The 22,708-nt window shown below is 45.8% G+C and overlaps 1 protein-coding gene across 2 annotated transcripts; it reads left to right on the forward strand.

Annotated features, from left to right (window-relative positions):
• Positions 1–283: 283 nt before the first annotated feature.
• PMVK (phosphomevalonate kinase) lies at positions 284–18,905 on the forward strand. 2 transcript variants are annotated; one of them, XM_044004101.1, is made up of 5 exons: positions 284–416; positions 3,918–3,981; positions 6,393–6,545; positions 10,574–10,706; positions 18,131–18,905. In XM_044004101.1, the coding sequence occupies exons 1-5, from the start codon at positions 322–324 to the stop codon at positions 18,301–18,303; spliced, it is 618 nt and encodes a 205-aa protein (XP_043860036.1). In that variant the 5' UTR covers positions 284–321; the 3' UTR covers positions 18,304–18,905. The 2 variants fall into 2 exon arrangements, with proteins under 2 accessions (XP_043860036.1, XP_043860037.1); XM_044004102.1 differs by having other exon boundaries at positions 10,577–10,706; positions 18,131–18,891.
• The last annotated feature ends 3,803 nt before the right edge of the window (positions 18,906–22,708 follow it).

Below are 22,708 nucleotides of genomic sequence, written 5' to 3' on the forward strand. Positions count from 1 at the left end.
TGTTCCTGGGCGGGGTTGGGTTGGTCCAAGGGAGAAAGAGTGGGGTGAGTATTTCGAGGAGAAGGCTTGGGGTTGGGGAGGGAATGATATCTTTTATCTCCCTGTGAACTAATTCCTCTTCCTCTGTTTGATAAATGTATACGTTTGGGAACCTAGGATCCTATGCAGTTTCAGAACAGAAGAGGAGGAAATATCTCCTTTATTCCTTCTTTCCCCCGCCGATTGGTTGAGTCCCTTTCTCCCCACGTGTTCCGAACCTGGAGTAGGCGGGTCAGGACAGTTTACCTGGTACGGGGCTGTTTGGGTTTGGGGGGGGTTCCCATGGCTCCGAAGGCCGAGTCCCCGCGGCTGGTGCTCCTGTTTAGCGGCAAGAGGAAGTCCGGGAAGGACTTCGTGACCGATGAGTTGCGGAGCAGGTAGTCAGCCGGGGAAGGTGGAAGAGGTGTCAAATTTGGGACAGGTGCAGAGTCCACATGGGGAGGAGGGCGGGTGTTTGGCTCCTGGTGGAAGCGGAATTCGGGGGTCGTTGCCACGTAAATAATGCATTGTTTGGCACAGACCTTCTCTCTTAGAACAAAATTCCTTGAGGGTAGGAATGGTTTCCTTTTTTTCATGTCTCCAGATACCCAGCACTTTGTGACTTGTACATAACAGGCTCTTTTAATCGGTGCTTGTTTGTTTTCTTTCTTAAATTTACTCTTTTATTGGTTGATCCTTTTTTTGATTTTGTTACACCACTGTCACTGTCAGTTCCCAATGCCCTCAGCTCCTCTACCTGCCCACCAGAGAAACCTTCCACAATAAAGATAGTGAAGTGAAACAAGTCAATACTGCCATTGCATCTGACAGTGCATGCAACTTTCCACACATGTAGTCCACTTCCTTTCTACAGATCATTGGCATCTGGAAACCAGTCTTTGGAATCTTTGTCTATAAGTGCTTGTTGAATGGAATGAAACCAGGCTGTGGGCCTCAAAGAAATGAGTTTGAAGTGGCGCTACTCAAATGAAAAGGGGTTTAGGCTTTTTAGGGTCATGAAATTTAGAGCTGGAAAGGACCATAGAGATCAATGCCTCATCTATCCTTCTCCTTTTTGTAACTGATAAAGAAACTGAGGCCCACATAAATGGATGACTTACCTAGTATCACACAGGATTTGAGTGGTCCAGAGATCAGAGCCTAGGGCTTCTGGCTCCAAATTCATCCAGGCTCTTTGCTCTACACCAGCCCTGTCAAATTCGCAAAAGGGGGCCACTAATCTGTTTTTGTTTTTTTTTTTTTTGTGAGGCAATTGGGGTTAAGTGACTTGCCCAGGGTCACACAACTAGTAAGTGTCAAGTGTTTGAGACCAGATTTGAACTCAGGTCCTCCTGAATCCCAGGGCAGTCCTCTATCCACTGTGCTACCTAGCTGCCCCTTTTTTTTGGGGGGGGGGCACTAATCTTTATATAAGGATCCCTGTCAGTTCCATATTGACTTAGTTTTTAAATGTAATGTTATCTGTGTTTTATTTTATTTTAATTTATTTTGTTAAATATTTTTCAATTACATTTTAATCTGGTTGGGGCAGCACTTGTTAGTGTTGGGCCTCAAGAACACTAGTCCCTTCTCTGCGTCCCCTTTTCTTGGAGCTTGCTAAGTGGTACAAGTGAATAGAGTGCTAGACCAGGAAGACCTGTGTTCAAATCCTGCCTTAGACACTTAGTAGCTGGAAGATGATGATGGGGAAGTTATTTAACCTTGATTTCCTCATCTGTAAAATGGGGATAATAGTACCAGTTGGTTGTTGTGAGCAAACTTAAAATGGAAAATAAGTGCCATTAGTTATTGTTTTAAACATCTTGATTGATTTTTATAGATTCCTGGATTTGTTTTGGCAGGTGTCCTCCCAGGTATTTTTTTTCGGGGTGGGGGGGCAATGAGGGTTAAGTGTCAAGTGTCTGAGGCTGGATTTGAACTCAGGTCCTCCTGAATCCAGGGCTGGTGCTCTATCCACTGTGCTACCTAGCTGCCCCTGTATTAGATATTTTTAAACATGTTTCTTGATTCCTCTTGGAGATGAAGGTAGAATTCTTGCTTTGGGTAGGAATGGACTAGGGCAGCTAGGTGCTGGCCTAGGGATCAGAAAGACCTGAGTTCAAATTCAGCCTTAGATACTTACTAGCTGTGTGACCCTGGGTGAGTCACTTTACCCTGTTTGCCTCATTTCCTCATTTGTCAAATGATCTGGGGAAGGAAATGGCAAACCATTTAAATTTGCCAAAAAAATCCCAAATGGGTTCATGGAAAGTTGGAAACAACTGAAATGATTCAATAACAACAACGAAGGAGCTGAACTAGGAGGACTCTGTGGTCTCTTCCAACTCTGGGCTTCCAGGATTCCAATCTCCTTCCAGGCTTCTCTTCTTATGTCTTCAGTATAAGCAGAGCTGAGATCCTATTTTGATTTAAGCGTCAGTCTTAAAAGTCACAGACTTTTGGGGCTGCTATTAATCTTGAGGACATTCAGAGAATGTCCAGCCCTCATTTTTTTAGAGGAGGAAGGGAAAGTCAGTAGTATGCATTTATTAAGTGCCTTCTGTATGTCAGGCACTGTGCTAAGTCCTGGGGATACAAAGAAAGGCAAGACAGTGCCCTTGAGGAGCTCATACTCTTTTTTTTTTTTTTTTGGTGAGGCAGTTGGGGTTAAGTGACTTGCCCAGGGTCACACAGCTAGTAAGTGTTAAGTGTCTGAAGCTGGATTTGAACTCAGGTCCTCCTGACTCCAGGGCCAGTGCTCTATCCACTGCGCCACCTAGCTGCCCTGGAGCTCATACTCTTAACAAGGGAGACAACACATTATAGGATAAATTGGAATTAGTTAACAGAGAAGGCACTGGAATTAAGAGGACTTGGGAGAGGCTTCCTGTGGAAGGTGGGATTTTAGCTGGGACTTGAAGGAGGCCAAGGAAGTCAGGGGACTGAGATGAGAAAGGAGAGCATCCCAGGCATGGGGGACAGCCCAAGAAGATGCCCAGAGCAGAGATAGAGTGTCTTGTTGTCACTGGATCATAGAGTCCATGGAGGAGGTGGTGTGTGGTGCCAGAAGACTAGAAAGGTGGGAGGGTGGGGGTGGAGGGAGGATAGGTTATGAAGGGCTTTGAACACCAAAAAGAGGATTTTATATTTGATCTTGGAGGTGATAGGGAGCCACTGAAGTTTATTGAGTAAGAGGGAATGAAGCAATCAGACCTGTACTTTAGAAAAATCACTTTGTTGATTGGTTGATTGGAGTGGGGAAAGAGTTGAGGCAGGCAGCCCCACCCGCAGGCTGCTGTAGTAGTCCAGGCAGGAACTTAAATCAGGGTCTGGCCTCCTCCCTCCCAGCCCATACAGGCCATCTCATCGAGACAGAGAGCCTCCCATTTTGTTGAGAGGGCCCTTAGAACAGGGGGCTGGGGGGGGGGCAGCTAGGTGGTGCAGTGGATAAAGCACTGGCCTTGGATTCAGGAGGACATGAGTTCAAATCCAGCTTCAGATACTGGACATTAGCTGTGTGACCCTGGGCAAGTCACTTAACCCTCATTGCCCTAAAAACAAACAAACAAACAAACAAAAGAAATGTTTGAGAGATCCTTTATAACAATACATTTCCCAGTGTCCGATGGGGTGAACCACTCTCACCAGCAGGATGGGTTTCCTTTTCCCTCGTGCTGGGGAGGTAGCAGGTGAAGTCACGGGCCCTCCAGATTGTGGGAAAAGCTTGTTGAGTGGCTCTTGCCTGGGAAGCTCTGTCCTGCCAGAGGGGAGTGGCAGCTGCTGGGCTGTCCTGATTGTACAAGTGTCGACTTGAAGCTTGAGCAGAACACTGGGTGGGGAGCTCCAGGTCTGAGTGAGCTAACCCTTTCTGGCCTCTCGGGCATCTTCCCATCCCGCAGGCTGGGGACGGACGTGTGTGCTGTGCTTCGGCTCTCTGGACCCCTCAAGGAGCAGTATGCCCAGGTATGCCATGATGCAGCTGCATCCGCTGCTCCCTCACTCAGCTTGCTAATTAATGCTCCTTTGCAGGTAAGCTGGAACATGTCTTTCATCTCAGGCTGGCTGCAACCTGCCTTGGCCCACTTCTGGGCTCCACTTTTGTTAGGTGGCCTCCCCAAGCTTTTAAGTCAAGTCAGCAAGCATTTAGCAAGCACTTCCTATGAGCCCAGCCCTATGCTAAGGCCTGTGAATACAAGTGCCAGCAGAAAGCCAGTCCCTGCCCTCAAGGAGCTTGGAGAGCTTTAGTACTAAAATGTAGCTAGGTTTTTTGTTTTTTGTTTTTTTTGCAGAGCAATGAGGGTTAAGTGAATTGCCCAGGGTCACACAGCTAGTAAATGTCAAGTGTCTGAGGCCGGATTTGAACTCAGGTCCTTAAAGAGTAGCTAGGGGGGCAGCTAGGTGGCGCAGTGGATAAAGCACCGGCCCTGAATTCAGGAGTTCCTGAGTTCAAATCCGGCCTCAGACACTTGACACACACTAGCTGCGTGACCCTGGGCAAGTCACTTAACCCCATTGCCCTGTAAAAAAAACAAAAACAAAAACAAAAAAAAGAGTAGCTAGGAAGGGGTAGTATCTTCATGGGCACATGGTGGAGAAAGCCTGTAGAGTCAGGAGAGGAGCCCAGAGAAGAAAGATGCCTTACACTCCTATTCACAAAACTCCAGTGTCTCCCTTTTTCCTCTCCCCTCCCCAAGTAGATGTAAGCTTCCTGGGGGGCAAGGACTACTTTTGTTTTGGTACCTCACATAGTACTTGGCATATAATAGGCACCTAATAAATGCTCTCCGAATTGAATTGTCTCTCACTGCTCTGCTGGAGTAGTCACAGTCCCCCAGATATACCTAGTGTGTTCCTGCCTCCCTGCCTTTACCTGTCAGGGGTAGGGAGGACACTTTGCCTTCCCTCAACACTGCCCCCCAGAACAGCCCTGCTTGTTAGAATGCTTTTATCTCCTGCTAAGCAACGTGGCCCTTCAGACCTTGTCCTGTGGCTCCCATGACAGTCTTCTCTAGGAGCCGCGCAAGGAACAAGTCTGCCACTCCAGCTTTTTTTTGGTGTCTCAAGCCAGTCATCATATTCCCCTTCCCTTTTCTTCAGGCTGAGCATGCTGGGTCATAGAAGGGCCTTAGGAGCCTTCTGCTCCGACCCCCCTTGGGGTCCAAGGAGGAGGTTGCAGCTCCGAGGGGGAGGAGGGACTTGGTAGGACCAGGGCCAGGCTCCTGTCTAGCCCTTCAGCTCCTCCCATGATATGATCTCCAGACCTTCACAGGCTCCGTTGCCCTTTCACATGTGCCCCGGTTCATCAAGTTCTCTTTTAAAATGTACTCCCCCCAACCCCCGCCATGGGACCTAGACTCGACGTGGTCTGATAGGCACCCCCCAGGGTTCACCAGAGTTCTGGTGATTACTTTCTGGGTGTCCTGGGCAAGTGTAGGATAGGCACCGACTCTGGAGGTGGGGGGCCTGGGTTCAGATTTTACCTCTGATGATTATAGTGCTTGTGATGGGCAAGTAGCTTAGCCTCTGTGACTCCAAATCCTCCTCTATAAAATGGAAGAGTTAGACCAGATGACCTCCGCAGGGTCTTCTAGCTCCAGGTAGATTTTCCTGCTCCTAAGGCATTTAGCTTTTTCAGGCCTCAGTGTCCTGACCTGTAAAATAAGGCCATCGGGCTATTTTGGAAAGCTTTCCATCTCTATTCATCCCATATGACAATGTAAAAATCCTCAGGGGTCAGGGTGGGGGGGTGGCAGCTAGGTGTCGCAGTGGATAGAGCACTGGCCCTGCATTCAGGAGGACCTGAGTTCAAATCCAGCCTCAGACACTTGACACTAGCTGTGTGACCCTGGGCAAGTCACTTAACCCTTATTGCCCTGCCCCCTCAAATCCTTAGAGTAGAGCAGCACTTTAGGAGGGAGTTGGGGGCTTCAAGGATAGGGGAGGCCTCAAACATAAGCTTTTCCCATTCTGATATGTTGCTGAGGCCTGGCCCTGTGTTCAGGGGATGGAAACATTTCTAAAATATTTGGGGACAGTTGATCCTACAATGTATGTTTTTCCCCCCCAATTATTTCTTTATTTATTTTGTGGGGCAATGAGGGTTAAGTGACTTGCCCAGGGTCACACAGCTAGTAAGTGTCAAGAGTCTGAGGATGGATTTGAACTCAGGACCTCCTGAATCCAGGGCCAGTGTTTTATCTACTATGCCACCTAGCTGCCTACAATGTATGTTTAATTCACACAATGGATTCCCCAGGCAAATGGAAATGGAGGGGAGGGGAGTGTGATGACCCCTCCTTACAGCTGAGCCCTAGCAGGCACAGTGGCCTCTTCAGGGGTCACACAGCAAATGCTTTTTGACATGTTTTGGGCAGGAACATGGCCTGGACTTCCAGAGACTCCTCGATGCCAGCAGTTACAAAGAGGCTTTTCGGCAGGACATGATCCGCTGGGGAGAGGAGAAGAGGAAGGCTGACCCAGGCTTCTTCTGCAGGAAGATTGTGGAGGGGGTCCCCCAGCCTGTCTGGGTAAGGGCAATTGCGAAAGTAGTTTTTCCGGAAGATTCTTTGGGGCTTGCAGACCCAGCTCTGGTCCTTTCCTCTTTCCCCTTCCCCTCCTCCCTCTTCCCCAGAACTAAGAATGTGGTTGAAAGTTAGCAGATCCTTCCCAAGGCAGAAACTGCATCTCTTCCTCTGGAGCCTTCCCCCTTTACTGCTCTTATACCATCTACAATGCGGGGATCCAGGAGGGCCACAGTTAGCTCTGGAGGGATTTATTGAACAGCCCCGAACTATGCTGAGGAACCATGAGACATGGATCCTGTTGTTTACAGCCTAAGCAACAGCAATAATTGCATTTATCTGGGGCTTTAAGGTTTGCAGAGTGTTATCTCATTTGATTTTCACTACTACCCTGTGAGGGAGGAGCTGTTATTATCCCCATTTTACAGATAAGGAAACCGAGGCAGAGATTAAGTGGCTTGCCCAGGGTCACCCAACAAGCAAGCATCTGAGGGAGGATTGAAACCCAGGTGGATAATAATTGTTCATTCATCATATTGTGTCGGACTCTTCATGACCTCATGGACCATAGCATGCCAGGCCCTTCTGTCCTCCGGTCTCTCCCAAAGTCTGTCCAAACTCCTGTTCCCTGCTTCAATGACACTATCTATCCATCTTGACCTCTGCCCTCCCCTTCTCCATTTGCCTTCAATCTTTCCCATCTTCTCATCTAGGCTGGAGCATTTCAGATTCTGCATTTGTCCATCCCGTGAGCAGTCTGAATTATAATAGCCTCACATTTACATAAGCACTTGAAGGTTTCCAAAGCCCTTTCCAGGTGTTATTTTACTTGATCCTCACTACAGCCCTGTGAGGTCCACGGACTAGGAAAAGGAGACTGAGAGAGGTTAAGTGAGGTTGAGGTTTTTTTTTTAAGGTTCATTTTTGTATTAGATTCCGTTAGTTTTCGCTTTATATAATCCTTTGTTCTAGACACAGTACACAGGAGTGGGGGCCATCTGGAGCCAGACACATCTACTGAGTTACAGTGGGCAGCAGTCTTACTTTGGCTATTTACAAAACCCACTTCAAGGTCCCCGTTGATCATAAACACCCCCAAGGCCACAGAGCTAGTCAGTGTTTGAGGTGTCACTTGAACCCAAGACCTCTGTTTTGTCCATCATTGCACACTTCTCTTTCAGTTGAGCAGGAAGATCAGGAAGAGAACAACATGGACTGGGGACAGAGGTGGGAACAGATGATAGGATCATAGATAAAGAGCTTGCAGGGCCCTCAGAAAGCCATCTAGTTTAACGCTGTCTTTTAACATGTAAGGACACTGAGGCCCAGGGAGGTTAAACAACTTTCATGGTCACACATCTGCTAAATGGTGGAGGTGAGATTTGAACCTGTGTCCTCCAACTCCAGAACTAGTGTTCATTTTCTACTGGGCCATGTTTGTACTTGAAGATCCCAGGCCTTGCCTAATTTCTGGGCCTCAAGCTCTGCCTTTAAAAAAAATAGTTATATGTTATAATGGTTAATTCTGTGGTCTCTGTGTGTGTTTGTGTGTATAGACCTATGATTTTATAAGCATAGGGAATTCTAGGAAGAAGCTCCTCTTGCCATTGTAGTTGGGCATACTGACGCAGGCCCTGTAATACTGGAGAGCTGACTGAGGCATGGAGAAGTTTCCGTAACTTGAACTCAGATTGTTCCAGACCTGGGGTAATACAGAGCCAGCTTCCGACTTCATTCAACTGCAGCTGCCCTCTGAAATGACCAGTGATCTCTTAACTGCTAAATCCAGGGATCTCTCCTTAATCTTCATTCTTCTTAGACACTTTTTTTTTTTTTTTTTTTTTTAGTGAGGCAATTGGGGTTAAGTGACTTGCCCAGGGTCACACAGCTAGTAAATGTGTAAGTGTCAAGTGTCTCAGGCCGGATTTGAACCCAGGTACTCCTGACTCCAGGGCCAGTGCTCTATCCACTGCGCCACCTAGCTGCCCCGCTTCTTAGACTCTCTATGGCCGTTGACACTATCGATTACTCTCTTCTTGGATGATCAATCTCTCCTCTCTGGATTTTGGTGGCACTGCTCTATCTTGGTTCTCCTCAGCTCTCTGACCTCTCCTTAGTCTTTTCTGCCAGATATTCATCCAGCTCTCTCTGGCTGTCTCCCAAGGCTCTGTCCTGGGTCCTCCTTTCACTTGGTGACCTCCTTGGCTCCCAGCGGTTCTGTTATCTCTGGGGATGATGCTAGGTCTGATCTCTCCAGCTGTAGCCTCTCATTTTGGACATCTCATATTGGACGTCCCATAGGCATTTCATGCCCAACAAGTCCAAAACAGAAGCCATTATTTCCGTTCCCCCATCCAGCTTTCCTCTTACCACCAAAGGCACCAACCACCATCCCCTGTTGCCTAGACTCACCACCTGGGTGTCGGCCTCAGTTCTCCCCTCACACTCAACCCGCATACCCAGGCTCTCATCAGGCCTTCTTTCGCTTTCCACAATGTCTGTCTTGTTCACACTCCTCTCTCCACTCCCATGGCTGCCCCTGTGCCTCCTCACCTGACACCTGGATGGCAGCCTTCTGTCTCGTCCCTTTTCTCAGGTCTCTCCCACCACGGTCCAAAGGGACTTCCCTAAAGCACAGCTCTGATTGTGTCATCCTTCCTCCTGCCCCATGGCCCCCCCCCCTTTTTTTTTTTTGCAGGCAGTGGGGGTCAAGTGATTTGCCCAGGGTCACACAGCTAGTAAGTGTTAAGTGTCTGAGGCTAGATTTGAACTCAGGTCCTCCTGAATCCAGGGCCGGCGCTCTATCCACTATGCCACCTAGCTGCCCCCAGACTGGCTTTTTATATTAGTTATTGCTGAGTGGATAAATGTTAAGACCCTAGGAGAAGGCCAGGGTAGATTTTTTTGTTGGAGAAGCAGGTCTTCCAAGAGTACCCGAATCTCTTGCTGGCTAGAAACTTGCTGTCGCCCCCAAGTGGTTAGTTATTCCTCCTGACCATCATCTCTGGGACTACAGTTCACTCATACTGGCTGGCTACTGGTGTTGATTAATGAAGTGTGTTAGTACAGGAGACTAGGGTGGAAGAGCTTTTAGCTAATTAGACTCTGAAATGTATCTTGTCAACAAAGCTTTCAGCCTTGTAGAGGAGAGGGAACTTGGCATTATGTAGTGCCTAATGACTAGATGCATTTAAATTCTCATCCATTTTAATCTTTTATTCCTGGTGTGGTAGAAAGGGTGCTGACTTTGAAGCCAGAGGGCCTGGACTTGAATCTGGGTCTGGCTACTTTTGTTGACCTTGGGCAATTCACCTGACCTCTCCAGGCCTTGGTCTTCCCATCTGTAAAATAAAACAGCTGGAGTTTGATGATTTCTGAGGTTCCCTGAGGTTCTCCTGTGCCCCTGGAAGGAGAGATGGCTCCTGGCCAGGACAGTGAGAGGGTCAACTCCTGGAGGGAGGCCTTCCCCACTCATGGTAAATGGGAGAACCATCTGATGCTTTTTCTGCCCTGCCATGCAGGGCTGCTTCAAAGGCTCAACATGTAAGTGATATTGACCTCTTGGCTGTTCCAGGAAGAAGACACTCCACCTCCCAGCTCCAGGCATTTTTTGTGGCTGCCCTCCATGCCTAGAATGCTCTCTCTCCACACTTTGACTATTGACCTCCCTGGCTTCTTTTAAGTCCCAGTTAATACCCTGCTTTCTGTGGGAAGCCTTTCCCAACCCCTCTTAATTCTTGTGCCTTTCCTAGTCAATTTTTTCCCATTTATCCTGTATATAGTTTGGCTTTGTGTTTTTCCCCTGTTGGAATATAAGGTGGACCTTGAACTTGAGGATCTAAGGTTAGAATTTGGATGGCAGGCATATTGCCTTAAGGGATTTCTGTAGCTGTTTGGAGGCTCTGATTCTCCCATGAGATTATTTGCCTTGGGGGTGGAGTACATCTTTCAGTTCTTTTGCCTTCTCATCTCCTTCTCCCTCCCTCAAGCCCCATGCCAGGCTTGGGGCTTGCCTGACTGTGTGTTCCTTCCAGCAGCTGGTGAGTGATGTTCGCCGGGTGTCAGACATTCAGTGGTTCCAGTCCTCATTTGGTGATGTGACCCAGCTAGTCCGGGTGGTGGCATCAGAGGAAAGCCGGCAACAGCGGGGTTGGGTGTTCACAGCAGGTGAGTTTTGCCCCAATTTGTTTTGAAGTCCTAGCCAGAATACCTAAAGAGGTACAGGGCATCATCTTGTTCACAGGGCAGAGGCCTGGCTTCCTAGTATGGTGTGGGTATCAGGTCCCCCAACAATAACTACAGCCTGCATTTACATAGTACTTTTTTTGGGGGGGGGTGAGGCAATGAGGGTTAAGTGACTTGCCCAGGGTCACACAGCTAGTAAGTATCAAGTATCTGAGGCCGGATTTGAACTCAGGTCCTCCTGAATACAGGGCCAGTGCTCTATCCATTGTGCCACCTAGCTGCCCCACATAGTACTTTTGATTTCACAAAACACTCCCCTCACATCAGCCCAGTGAGTTACACCTGCTGAGCTCCCTGGTTTCCTTTACTTCTCAACCAAAATTCCACCTTCTACAGGAAGCCTTCCCTGACCTCTCTTGATTCTTGTGCCTTCCCTGTGTTAATTATTTCCTACCCGTCCTTTCTCTAGCTTGCTCTGCGTATATTTGTTTGCTTTTTGTCTCTACCATTATATTGTAAGTTCCTTAAGGGCAGGGACTGTCTTTTGTCTCTTTTTGTATCTCTAGCCCTTAGCACAGTGTCCTGCACATAGTAGGTGCTTAATAAATATTGATTGATTGAATGGAAAGGATTTTGTTGCTCCTGTGTGTTTCCTGAAAAGAAATGACAGTGTTACTGGTGGTGGTGGTTGTTTGGGGTGGGATATGAGTTTCTGTGTAGACTGCACTTGCTCCTGTCTCCTCTTTCCTGGCCTCTGGGCAGGATGATGCCCCAGCCACCCTGCACAGACTGTGTCCTTGTGGGAAGGCACCAGCCCCAAAGTACTTGGACCCTCCCTTAGGTCCAGGTCATTCTGCAGCCTCCTGCTTGTTTGTGCTTAACCTTTATCTGAGCTGCTGCTTGTGCTTGTCCTTGCCCTCATCCTCTAGTTGCTGGAGCTTCCCGGCAAGTCTTCTTGCTTCTACTCTTTCCCTCCTTCAGTCCATGCTTCACATCTTTGTTGATATCATCTTTCCTATGTACAGATATAATCTTGCTGCTCCTCAGCTCAGAAGTCCTCCATGGCTTCTTCTTGCTTCCCCCTTCTTTGCCTCACATTCAAGACCTTCAACAGTCCTGTGTTTCTGTCAGTTTCCAACCTTGCCTTGTGTTAATTTCTTTTAAAACTGCTCTTCAATTAAGTACAATTTGGTAAACATTTATTAAGCACCTACTATGTGCCAGGCAGTGTGGAAGCTAGGGATATAAAAAGAAGCAAAAACCAGCTCCTGCCTTCAGGGAGTTTACATTCTAATTGGGGAGACAACGTACAAAGAAATCTGTACAAAGCAAACTATATCCAGGATAATCGATAATTAAAACTGGAATTAAGAGGGGTTGGGAAGGGCTTCCTGTAGAAGGTGAAATTTTAGTTGGAAAGAAGGAAGCCTGGAAGGTCAGTAGTCAGAGTAGAGTTTGGAGAGTGTTCTGGGCATGGGTGAGGGGGAGCAAGAGAAAAATGGCAGAACCGAGAGATGGACTTTCCAGCTAAATCGACATCTCTCTGCCTTCTCATCCTATTCTGTGTCCCTCAACCTCCCTCCATGTCTCTAATGTCTTCCCTTCCCCATTTTGCCTGTTAAATTTCTACCTAGCCTTTAAAGCAGGAATTCTTAACTGGGGGTTAAGTGTTATGCCCAAAGTAGTTGTTTAATAAATGTGTTTTGATTGGTTGACTTATCCATGCCAGAGGGGGCTTTTGGTCAAAGTTAAGTTTCTTTGATTAACTGAGGAAATTGCTTTGTAGACTTGAAAGAGTTGTCTCAAAACCCCAATCCATAAAACTGATTTCATATTGTAGGATAGATTTCAGGGATTCTGTGAACTTGGATGGGAAAAAATTAGATCATTTCAACATAATTGATTTTCTTTATATTTCTAAGTATTTTATTTTATGCATTTCAAGACATTTTTCTAAGAAGAAATCCATGACACACAAAAAAGTTAAGGACTTCTGTTTTCAGGTCTTACTCAGATTTCTTCTCTTTCATGAAAATGACCTGATGTTTCCCTCTTAAGTAATGCCCTTTCCTCTTAAATTCCATAAAACATTTTGTATTATCGTTGTCTGCATAATGTTGCAAATCACTCAGGCAAAATGCAAGTATCTTTTAGCCCACATTAGACTGTAAGTTCTAGGAGGACAAGGAATGTCTATTTAACTTTATATTTCCCCCAGTACCTAACAGTGCTCTGTACCAAAGAGTTGTCCTATAGATGTATTTTGATTGGTTGACTTAGCCACATCAAAGGGAGTTTTTGGTTAAAGTTAAATTTCTTTGATTAACCTAGGAAATTGCTTTGTAGTTCTGAAAGGACTATCTCTATAAAGTATTTAAATGTGAGTTGTTTTTCCAAGACTCCCCCGCCATTTTTTTCTTATCTTTAATCTTTAATCTTTTATTTTTCTCCAATTATTTGTAAAAACAATTTTTAACGTTTGCTTAAATTTTTTTTTTGTTTTCTTTTGTTTGTTTGTTTTAGTGAGGTAATTGGGGTTAAGTGACTTGCCCAGGGTCATACAGCTAGTAAGTGTAAAGTAATTGTAAAGTGTCTGAGGATTTGAACTCAGGTACTCCTGACTCCAGGGCTGGTGCTCTATCCACTGTACCACCCAGCTGCCCCTGCTTTTAAAAATTTTGAGTTCCAAGTTCTCTCCCTCCCTCCCTTCCCCCTCTTGAGAAGACAAGCAATTTGACATAGGTTATATATATATATATACAGTCATGTAAAACCTATTTCCATATTAGTCATGTTAGGAAAGACCCCCTCCCCCCAAAAAAAAAACCCAAGAAAAATTAAAAAAAAAAGTAAAACAAAGTATGCTTTGATCTGCATTCAGACTATCAGTTTCTCTGGAGATGGATAACATTTTTCATCATAGATCCTTCAGAATTGTCTTGGATCATTGTATAGCTGAGAATAGCTAAGTCCTTCACAATTGATCATCATACAATATTGCCGTTACTCTGTAGAGAGTTCTCCTGGTTCTGCTCATTTCACTTTGCATCATTAGTTCATGTAAGTCTTTACAGCATAGTAGTGTACCTCTAGTAGTATACATCACAATCAGCCATTCCCCAATTAGTGAGCATCCCCTCAATTTCCACTTCTTTGGCATCACTAAAAGAGCTGCTATAAATATTTTTGTATGTATATGTCCTTTTCTTTTTTGCTTTTTACCTCTTTGGGATACAGGCCTGGTAGTTGTCTTGCTGGGTCAAAGAGTATTTGTGGTTTTATAGCCCTCTGGACATAGTTCTAAATTGCTCTCCGGAATCTAAGATCCCAATTTATAAAATACTTGAGTTGTCAGTGGATTTGAAAACATGCAAATTTGTATTAAAAGTGTCTTTATTGAATGAGGATTACAGCAGAAGGGATGGAGATGGGCATTGCTTTGCCACTGACACAAAGAATCCTCCCCATATGTTATATTTTATAAATCCAGTGTGCTGTGATGGTGAATGTTTGCTTACTGCAATGCCTCTTCTCCCTGACTTGTAACACCACTAAGTGATACTGTGTAACCTCTTCATACATTGTAGGAATGAGCATCTACTTTTCATGTATGGTTTTTTTTTGGGGGGGGGTGAGGCAGTTGGGGTTAAGGGACTTGCTCAGGGTCACACAGCTAGTAAGTGCTAAGTATCTGAGGCCAGATTTGAACTCAGGTACTCCTGACTCCAGGGCCGGTGCTCTATCCACTGCGCCACCTAGCCGCCCCTCATGTATGTTTTTTAAACTCAGTTTCCATTTGTGACAAGGTTTGGATACAGGGAAGCAATTCTGATGTACCTTTAGTTTCTTAACATCTCTGGGCCTCAGTTTATTTAGAGGAGGTTGACTCCCTTCTAGCTCTAAATCCTGTGATCGATAGAAAGGGAGCTCTGACTATTTTCCTTAGCATTCTAAGGTTACACAGAGTCAAGTCTTGTTTTTTTTCCTCAGGGATTATGTATAGCATGCTTAATCTTAGTCTGGCATCCCCATCACCCAGATCATTTCTGGACCTCTTCCTCACCCCAGTAGCTGCTCTTTGCCCAGGCAAGGCTGATGCTTTTTTTTTTTTTTGCAGGGCAATGGGGGTTAGGTGACTTGCCCAAGGTCACACAACTAGTAAGTGTCAAGTGTCTGAGGCCGGATTTGAACTCAGGAACTCCTGAATCCAGGGCAGGTGGTTTATCCACTGTGCCATCTAGCCACCCCCCAGGCCGATGCTTTTTAATGTCATCCCAGACCAGAGTCAGGCAGGGAAATCTGGTACAGAGAATCTCATACAAAAACCTCCTGCCAAAAAGTGATATTTTGGATTAGTTTGGCAGTCAAGAAACAGTTAATAAACATTTATTAAGCACCTACTATGTGCCAGGACCTATGGTAAGCCCTGGGGTTACAAACAAAGGCAAAAGACAGGCCAATAACAAAGCAGATCACTCAGAGTGGAAAGGGAGTGGGAAATTGATTGGACAGTTTACCACATTTGCCAGCGGTTCTGCATGGCAGTGTGGAGGGGCTGTGGTGGTTGTAGTTATGGGATGCCTCCTTGGCAGAGAGGGCAGGACAGGAGAAGGAGAAGGGACTAGGCCCCATTCATAGGCCAGACTAGGCCAAGGATTGGAATCATTTAAATTCTTTAAAAATTATTTTTATTTATTTCATTAGATATTTCCCAATTACATTTTCTGGGGTTGGGGCAACAAGGGTTAAGTGACTTGCCCAGGGTCACACAGCTAGTAAGTGTCAAGTGTTTGAGGCTGGATTTGAGCTCAGGTCCTCCTGAATCCAGGGCTGGTGCTTTATCCACTGTGCCACCTAGCTGCCCCCTTCCCAATTACATGTTTAAAAAGTTTTAAATAATCACTTAAAACAAATTTTGAGTTTTAAATTCTCTTCCTTTGTTCTTCCCCTCCCCCCTTCTTGAGAAGGCAAGCCATTTGATATCAATTATACATGTGAAGTCATGCAAAACACATTTCCATACTAGTCATGTTGCAGAAGAAAACACAAGCACAATAAAATAATAAAAATAAAGATAGTTTAAAAAGTATGTTGCTGCATTCAGAGTTTATCATTTCCTTTTCTAGAAGTGGATAGCATTTTTCATCATGGGTCTTTTGGAATTGTCTTGGATCATTGTATTGATCAAAGTAGCTAAGTCTTTCACAGTGAATCATCATTATGATATTGCTGTTACTGTGTACAGTGATATCTTGGTTCTGCTTACTTCACTTTGTATAAGTTTTTCATATAAATCTTCCCAGGTCTTTCTGAAACCATCCTGCTCTTCATTTCTTATAGTGCAATGGTATTCTATTATAGTCCTATACTACAACTTGTTCAACTATTCTGCAATTGATGGACATGCCTTCAATTTCCGCTTCTTTGCTACCATTAAAAGGAGCTGTTGTAGGGGGCGGCTAGGTGGCGCAGTGGATAAAGCACAGGCCCTGGATTCAGGAGTACCTGAGTTCAAATCCGGCCTTAGACACTTGACACTTACTAGCTGTGTGACCCTGGGCAAGTCACTTAACCCCCATTGCCCCACCAAAACAAACAAACAAACAAACAAACAAACAAACAAACAAAAAACCCAAAAGGAGCTGTTGTAAATATTCTTGTATAAATAGGTCCTTTTCCAGACCTAGGAGTGGTATTACAGGGTCAAAGGGTATGTATAGTTTTATAGCCCTTTGGGCATAGTTCCAAATTGTTCTCCAGAATGGTCCACTAGTTCACAACTCCATCAATAGTGCATTAGTGTCCCAGTTTTTTCCATATCCCCTCCAGCATTTGTCATTTTCCTTTTCTGTCATGTTAACCAATCTGACAGGTGTGAGGTGGTATCTCAGAGTTGTTTTAGTTTGTTTTAATTTGCGATTTTCTAATCAGTAATGATTTAGAGCATTTTTGATGACTATTGATAGCTTTGATTACTTCTGAAAACTGCCTGTTCATATCCTTTGACCGTTTATCAACTGGGGAATGACTTATTTTAATAAATTTGGCTCAGTTCTCTATATCTGAGGAATGAGGCCTTTATAAGAGAAAATTGCTGTAAATCCCCCCTGCTTCATTTCCTGTTTTCCTTCTAGTTTTGGCTGCACTAGTTTTGTTTGTATAAAAATGGCTTAATTTCATGCAATCAAAAATTTCTATTTTACTTCCCATAATCCTCTCTATCTATTGTTTAGTCATAAACTCCTCCTTTAGCCATAGATCTGATAAGTACTTTTTTCCACGCTCCCCTAATTTATTTATGATATCACCCTTTCTGTCTAAATAATTTATCCATTTAGATCTTATCTTGGTATACAGTGTGAGAGATTGGTCTATCCCTAATTTCTGTCAAACTGCATTCCACTTTTCCCAGCAATTTTTGCCAAATGTTGAAAGCTTAGATCTTTGGGTTTATCAAAAACTACATTACTATGGTCATTTACTACTGTGTATTGTGTACCTAATCTATTCCACTGATCCACTACTCTTTTTCTTTGTTGTTGTTGTTGTTGTTGTTGTTGTTGTTGTGTCTGACTCTTCATGACCACATTTGGGATTTTCTTGGTAAAGATACTTGGAAGTGGTTTGCCATTTCCTTTTCCAGATGAGGAAATGGAAGGTTAAGTGACTTGCCCAGGGTCATACAGATAGCTAGTAAGTATCTGAGGCCAGATTGAGCTCAGGTCTTCTTGACTCCAGGCTGAGTGCTCTATTCATTGTGACACCTTGCTGTCCCCTCTATTTCTTTTTTTTTTTAATTAAAATAATTTTTTTTGCCCCCTCTATTTCTTAGTCTGTACTAGATTGTTTTGCTGATTACTGGATTCAGTTCTAACAGTTTCATTCCTTTATGTTAGAGAGGAGGCCAGAAGTGGAATGAAGTAGTTTAGGTAGCAGTGGTTTACCTGTCATTGTAGGTCTTTAAGTAGTAATGTCAGCCATTATTTTTATTATGCTTACCTGCTGAGAATTATTATAAATAATTTAATGATTACATTAAATTACATGCTTAAATTAATATAATTCCATGGTTATTAATCAATCATATTATTGTTATTATTTTGGTGAGGCAATTAGGGTTAAGTGACTTGCCCAGGGTCACACAGCTAGTGTCAAGTGTCTGAGGCCAGATTTGAACTTAGGTTCTCCTGACTTCAGGGCTGGTGCTCTATCCACTGCACCACCTAGCTGCCCCATCTGATAACATTATTATGAGCACTTATGTGGAATGTTCTGGAGTGGATTCCTGTCTAGGTGTGGGCTGCACTGGATGACCTCTGAAGGCCTTTCTCATTCTGGGATGGGTTTTTGGGTTGCCCTTTGGAGAGGCATCGAGTGGCCTGACCTCCATGTGCCTCTTTTCCCAGGAGTGGATGATGCCGAATCAGAATGTGGCCTGGACCACTACGGAACATTTGATTGGGTCATTGAAAACCATGGTGAAGAGCAGAAGCTGGAGCAGCAGTTGGGGAAGCTGGTGGACTTTATCCACAGTAAACTGCAGCCCTCAGGGTGTGAGGACTGGGCTGAGGGCAGCTGACTCCCGAGGACAGTGAGGGCAGGTGTATGCACCGGGGAGAGGGGGAGGACCCACGTACTGAGGCTGCTGTTGTTCTCTCTGCTGAACCATCCTGGGGGGAGGCCACAGGGCCGAGGCTGGATGCCAGTGCTGTGGACGTTTGGGTGTGCAGCCTGACGATTCTGGATCTGCTCCCCTGATGCATACAGTAATTAATCCCTGACTCTGGGGCTAGACTAAGACTGAAAGAGTAGAAAGTCAGGATGAAGTGAACGTGGCCTCAAAGAACATGGAAATATTATCAGCGATCTCCAGATGGCTCCTTGGGGTTCAAAGGAGCACTTCATAGACTTTGGGCCCCATCACCCAGAGCTCCAGAGACCCTGTGGTTTAGACAGAGATGTCAGTCACGGTAACGATGATTGACATTCATAAACCTTGGCAAGCCGAGGGCACACTCGCTGCTGGGCTGGCATCTGATCTCTCAACTGCAGCTTGTTCTTTTCTTTAGGGTCTGGGTTGGGCTGAGGGTGGGGTGAGGTGGTGGGGAGAGAGACCTTGGAAGAAGGCTGGGGTTGCCCTTGTTACAGTTGGCTGGTCCTTCCAGATCTGCGCTTCTCAAAATAAAGCTCGATTTGTGGATGGATCTTTTCTGGACAAGTGTCTGAGAATCAAGTTCATCACAGGCTTTTGTAACCCAAAACCTGAGGAAGACAGATTCTTTTTTTTTTTTTTCCGGGACAATGAGGGTTAAGTGACTTGCCCAGGGTCACATAGCTAGTAAGTGTCAAGTGTCTGAGGTCAGATTTGAACTCAAGTCCTCCTGAATCCAGGGCTGGTGCTTTATCCACTGTGCTACCTAGCTGCCCCAGGACCACCGATTCTTGAAAACAGTGAGACTCTTTTAAAAAATTAAAATTTATGGGGCAGCTAGGTGGCGCAGTGGATAGAGCACTGACCCTGGATTTGGGAGGACCTGAATTCAAATCCAGCCTCAGACACTTGACACTTACTAGCTGTGTGACCTTGGGCAAGTCACTTTTTTTTTTCCCCCAGGTGAAACGTGGGCTTTTATGTACAACGGGTACCAGACAGGACGAGGAGGGCATCAATAATAAAATGCAATCTGTATTTGCTGCGGAGACCTCCCCTGCCCTGAAGACCCAGCCCTGGCTGCCCGCCAGTGGGCAGTGAAACATAAATTATAAAATAAAAGAGAAACACCTCGAAGGGGTAGGGGGGAGGGAGAGAGGGAAGGAAGGGGAGGGGAGGGAGGCCAGGACTTATTGCTCTGACTGGGAGCAGGGCAGGCACTTGAGTGGCTGCCTGTGGAGGGGTGAGCCCAGGGACGGGAGGGGGCAGCAGCCATGGCTGGGGGTCCCCAGGGCCAGGGAAAGAGGGCTGGAGGGAAGCCCTGGGGAGCAGTACCTGAGATGGTCCAGGGCAGTGGGTGCTGGTGATCTGTGGGGATGAGGAGGGGAACAGGGTGGGGCCCCCTCCCAGGTTCCCCCTTCAGTCCATGTCCATGAGCTCGGCCTGGGGACAAGGGCCTGGGCCACCACCAGGGGGTGTGGAGACTGTGCTGGCTGGGCCAGGTCTGGTTGGGGATCGCCGCACCTTGTCCTGCCGCTGATAGAATAGAACATAGGCTGCCTTGGACTCCCCCCCCCCCACACACACACACTTGAACCTTTTAATATGCCCTATTCACTCCGAAAGGCTATAAATTGTCAGGTTTCCCATGCATACACACAGATCATTTTGAGTAGGATGATATAGTTATGAACTGCTCCTCATATACTTTGACAAGGTTCACATACTCCTAGTGGGGAGGCAGGTATACCCCAGGTTGGGAACTCCTGAGCTGTAGGATAAAATCTATGTATTTGGGGTCTCATATTTAAGGCCCTCTGACATGCTCTTCCAGCCTTTTTTAAAATTTCCCATCACATGCTCTATTTCAGATGCCATCCTGTGTTTGTACAAGCTGTCCCCCATCATGCATGCCCTCATCTCTTTAGCTCAGGGGCCATCTCCCTTAGAAAACCTTCTTTGAAAGCCCTCTCTCCTTCACACTTCTCTTGAGGACTTGTATCTCCCTCTTGTCCCTGTCACACACTTTCTAGCATGTTTATTTGTCTACATGTCATATCCCTCCAGGACAGCTAAGTGGTGCTGTGGATAGAGTGCCAGGTCTGTAGTCAGGAAGACTCATCTTCAGGAGTTCAAATCTGACCTCAGACACTACCTAGCTGTATGACCCTGGGCAAGCTTCCTTGTCTTTAAGATGAGCTGGAGTAGGAAATGACAAACCACTCTAGTATCTTTACCAAGAAAACCCCAAATGGGGTCATGAAGAGTCAGACACGACTGAACAAAACCAACAAATTAGATATCAGTCACCATGCTAAGTGCTTTACAAATATCTTGTTTGAGCCCCACAACAACCCTAATAGGTCAGTGTCGTTATTATCCTTTTTTTTTTTAGTGAGGCAATTGGGGTTAAGTGACTTGCCCAGGGTCACACAGCTAGTAAGTGTTAAGTGTCTGAGGCTGGATTTGAACTCAGGTACTCCTGACTCCAGGGCCAGTGAGTGCTCTATCCACTGCGCCACCTAGCTGCTCCTATTATTCTCCTTTTACAGTTGAGGAAACTGAGACAGATAGAAGTCCTGTGCCTTGCCAGAGTCACAAAGCTAGTAAGTGTTTGAGGCTGGATTTGAACTAACATCTTCCTGACTCCAGATCTGGCCAACTGTCCACAGCACCACCTAGCTGCCCCTGCAGAACATACAGACCTCACAGTCCGGGGGGGAAAAGGGCTTGGCTTCCTGTAGCTTGCAAGAGCTGGCTTCTCTGTGTCCAGTAGTCCTGTCAGATAATATACGGGTGCACTGTGTATCTGCATGTAACCACAATAGGTGGGACTCGTTTTCCAGATTGTATAGGCCTTGCTTGGAGGTGAATGGTCAGGGGCTGCTTCCCTAAGCCCTGCCTGGGATAGGCAGAGCTGTCACCACCAGTGGTGTCCATCCACATCAGCCACCATCATCAAGGCTTGCTTTTACAAAGGGTAGTGGCTGCTGAACTGGATGGAAGGCCAAGCTTCTCTCTTCCAGTCTATAATCATGGCACCGAATGCTGTGTGTTCTATAGAGAGCCAGCCCCAGTGGAGCACTGAAACCTGGAGACCTTCTTGGTTTAGGAAGATATTGAGGAGCCAATAATCATAATTTACTCAGACAATCTGGCCCCTCACAAAAGCATTTGGCAGCTAGGTGTTGTAGGGATAGAATTTTGGACTTGAAGTCAGGAAGACCTGAGTTCAAATCTTGACTAAGACACTAACTGTGTGCCTGGGCAAGTTACTTAACCTGTTTTAGCCTCAGTTTCCTCATCTATAAAAGGGGAATAATAGTAGCATCTATCTCCCAGAATTGTGTTGTTTTTTTTTTTGCGGGGCAATGGGGGTTAAGTGACTTGCCCAAGGTCACACAGCCAGTAAGTGTCAAGTGTCTGAGGCCGGATTTGAACTCAGGATCTCCTGAATCCCGGGCCGGTGCTTTATCCACTGCGCCACCTAGCTGCCCCCATATCTCCCAGACTTGTGAAAATCAAGTGAGGTAATATTGGTAAAGTGCTTTGTGAAACATAAAACATTATATAAATTTAGCTGTTACTGTTATGTAGCCCCACTAGCCAGTTAGGGTAGCTAGATGGTACAGTGGATGGAGTGCTGGGCCTGGAATCAGGAAGACTCATCTTGCTGAGTTCAGATCCAGCCTCAGACGCTGTGTGACCCTAGACAAGTAACTTAACCCTGTTCACCTGAGTTACCTCATCTGTTGAATGAGCTGGAGAGGGAAATGGCAAACTTCTCCAGCAGCTTTGCCAAGAAAACTCCAAATGGGGTCACAGAGTCTGACGTGACCGAACAACTGGCCATTTAGGAAATGGAATTGAAGGAGGTAATCACCTAGGGAGGATGTGAACCCTTAATTCTGATTTCTGCATTGGTAGCTGACTTCCTACTACCTTACCTCTCCCCACCCTCATTGTTCTTTTTTTTGTTTGTTTTTGTTTTTTTTCGGGGCAATGAGGGTTAAGTGACTTGCCTAGGGTCACACAGCTAGTAAGTGTCAAGTGTCTGAGACTGGATTTGAACTCAAGTCCTCCTGAATCCAGGGCCAGTGCTCTATCCACTGTGCCACCTAGCTGCCCCCCCCCCCCCCGCCCCCTGCATTGTTCTTAATTCCCTAGCTCCCCTCCCCCCCACATTCTTGTTCACTGTATCCATAATGTGAGGACAAAGTTCTGGCTTTGGAAGTTGAACCCTGAGCTGCTGTCATTACTGATGGTGTTGTTCACTCATGTTCAACTCTTCAGGACTCCATCTGGGGTTTTCTTGGCAAAGATACTGGAGTAG

The sequence above is a fragment of the Dromiciops gliroides genome, chromosome 4 (genome assembly GCF_019393635.1).
Source record: "Dromiciops gliroides isolate mDroGli1 chromosome 4, mDroGli1.pri, whole genome shotgun sequence".
NCBI classification, from domain to species: Eukaryota; Metazoa; Chordata; class Mammalia; order Microbiotheria; family Microbiotheriidae; genus Dromiciops; species Dromiciops gliroides.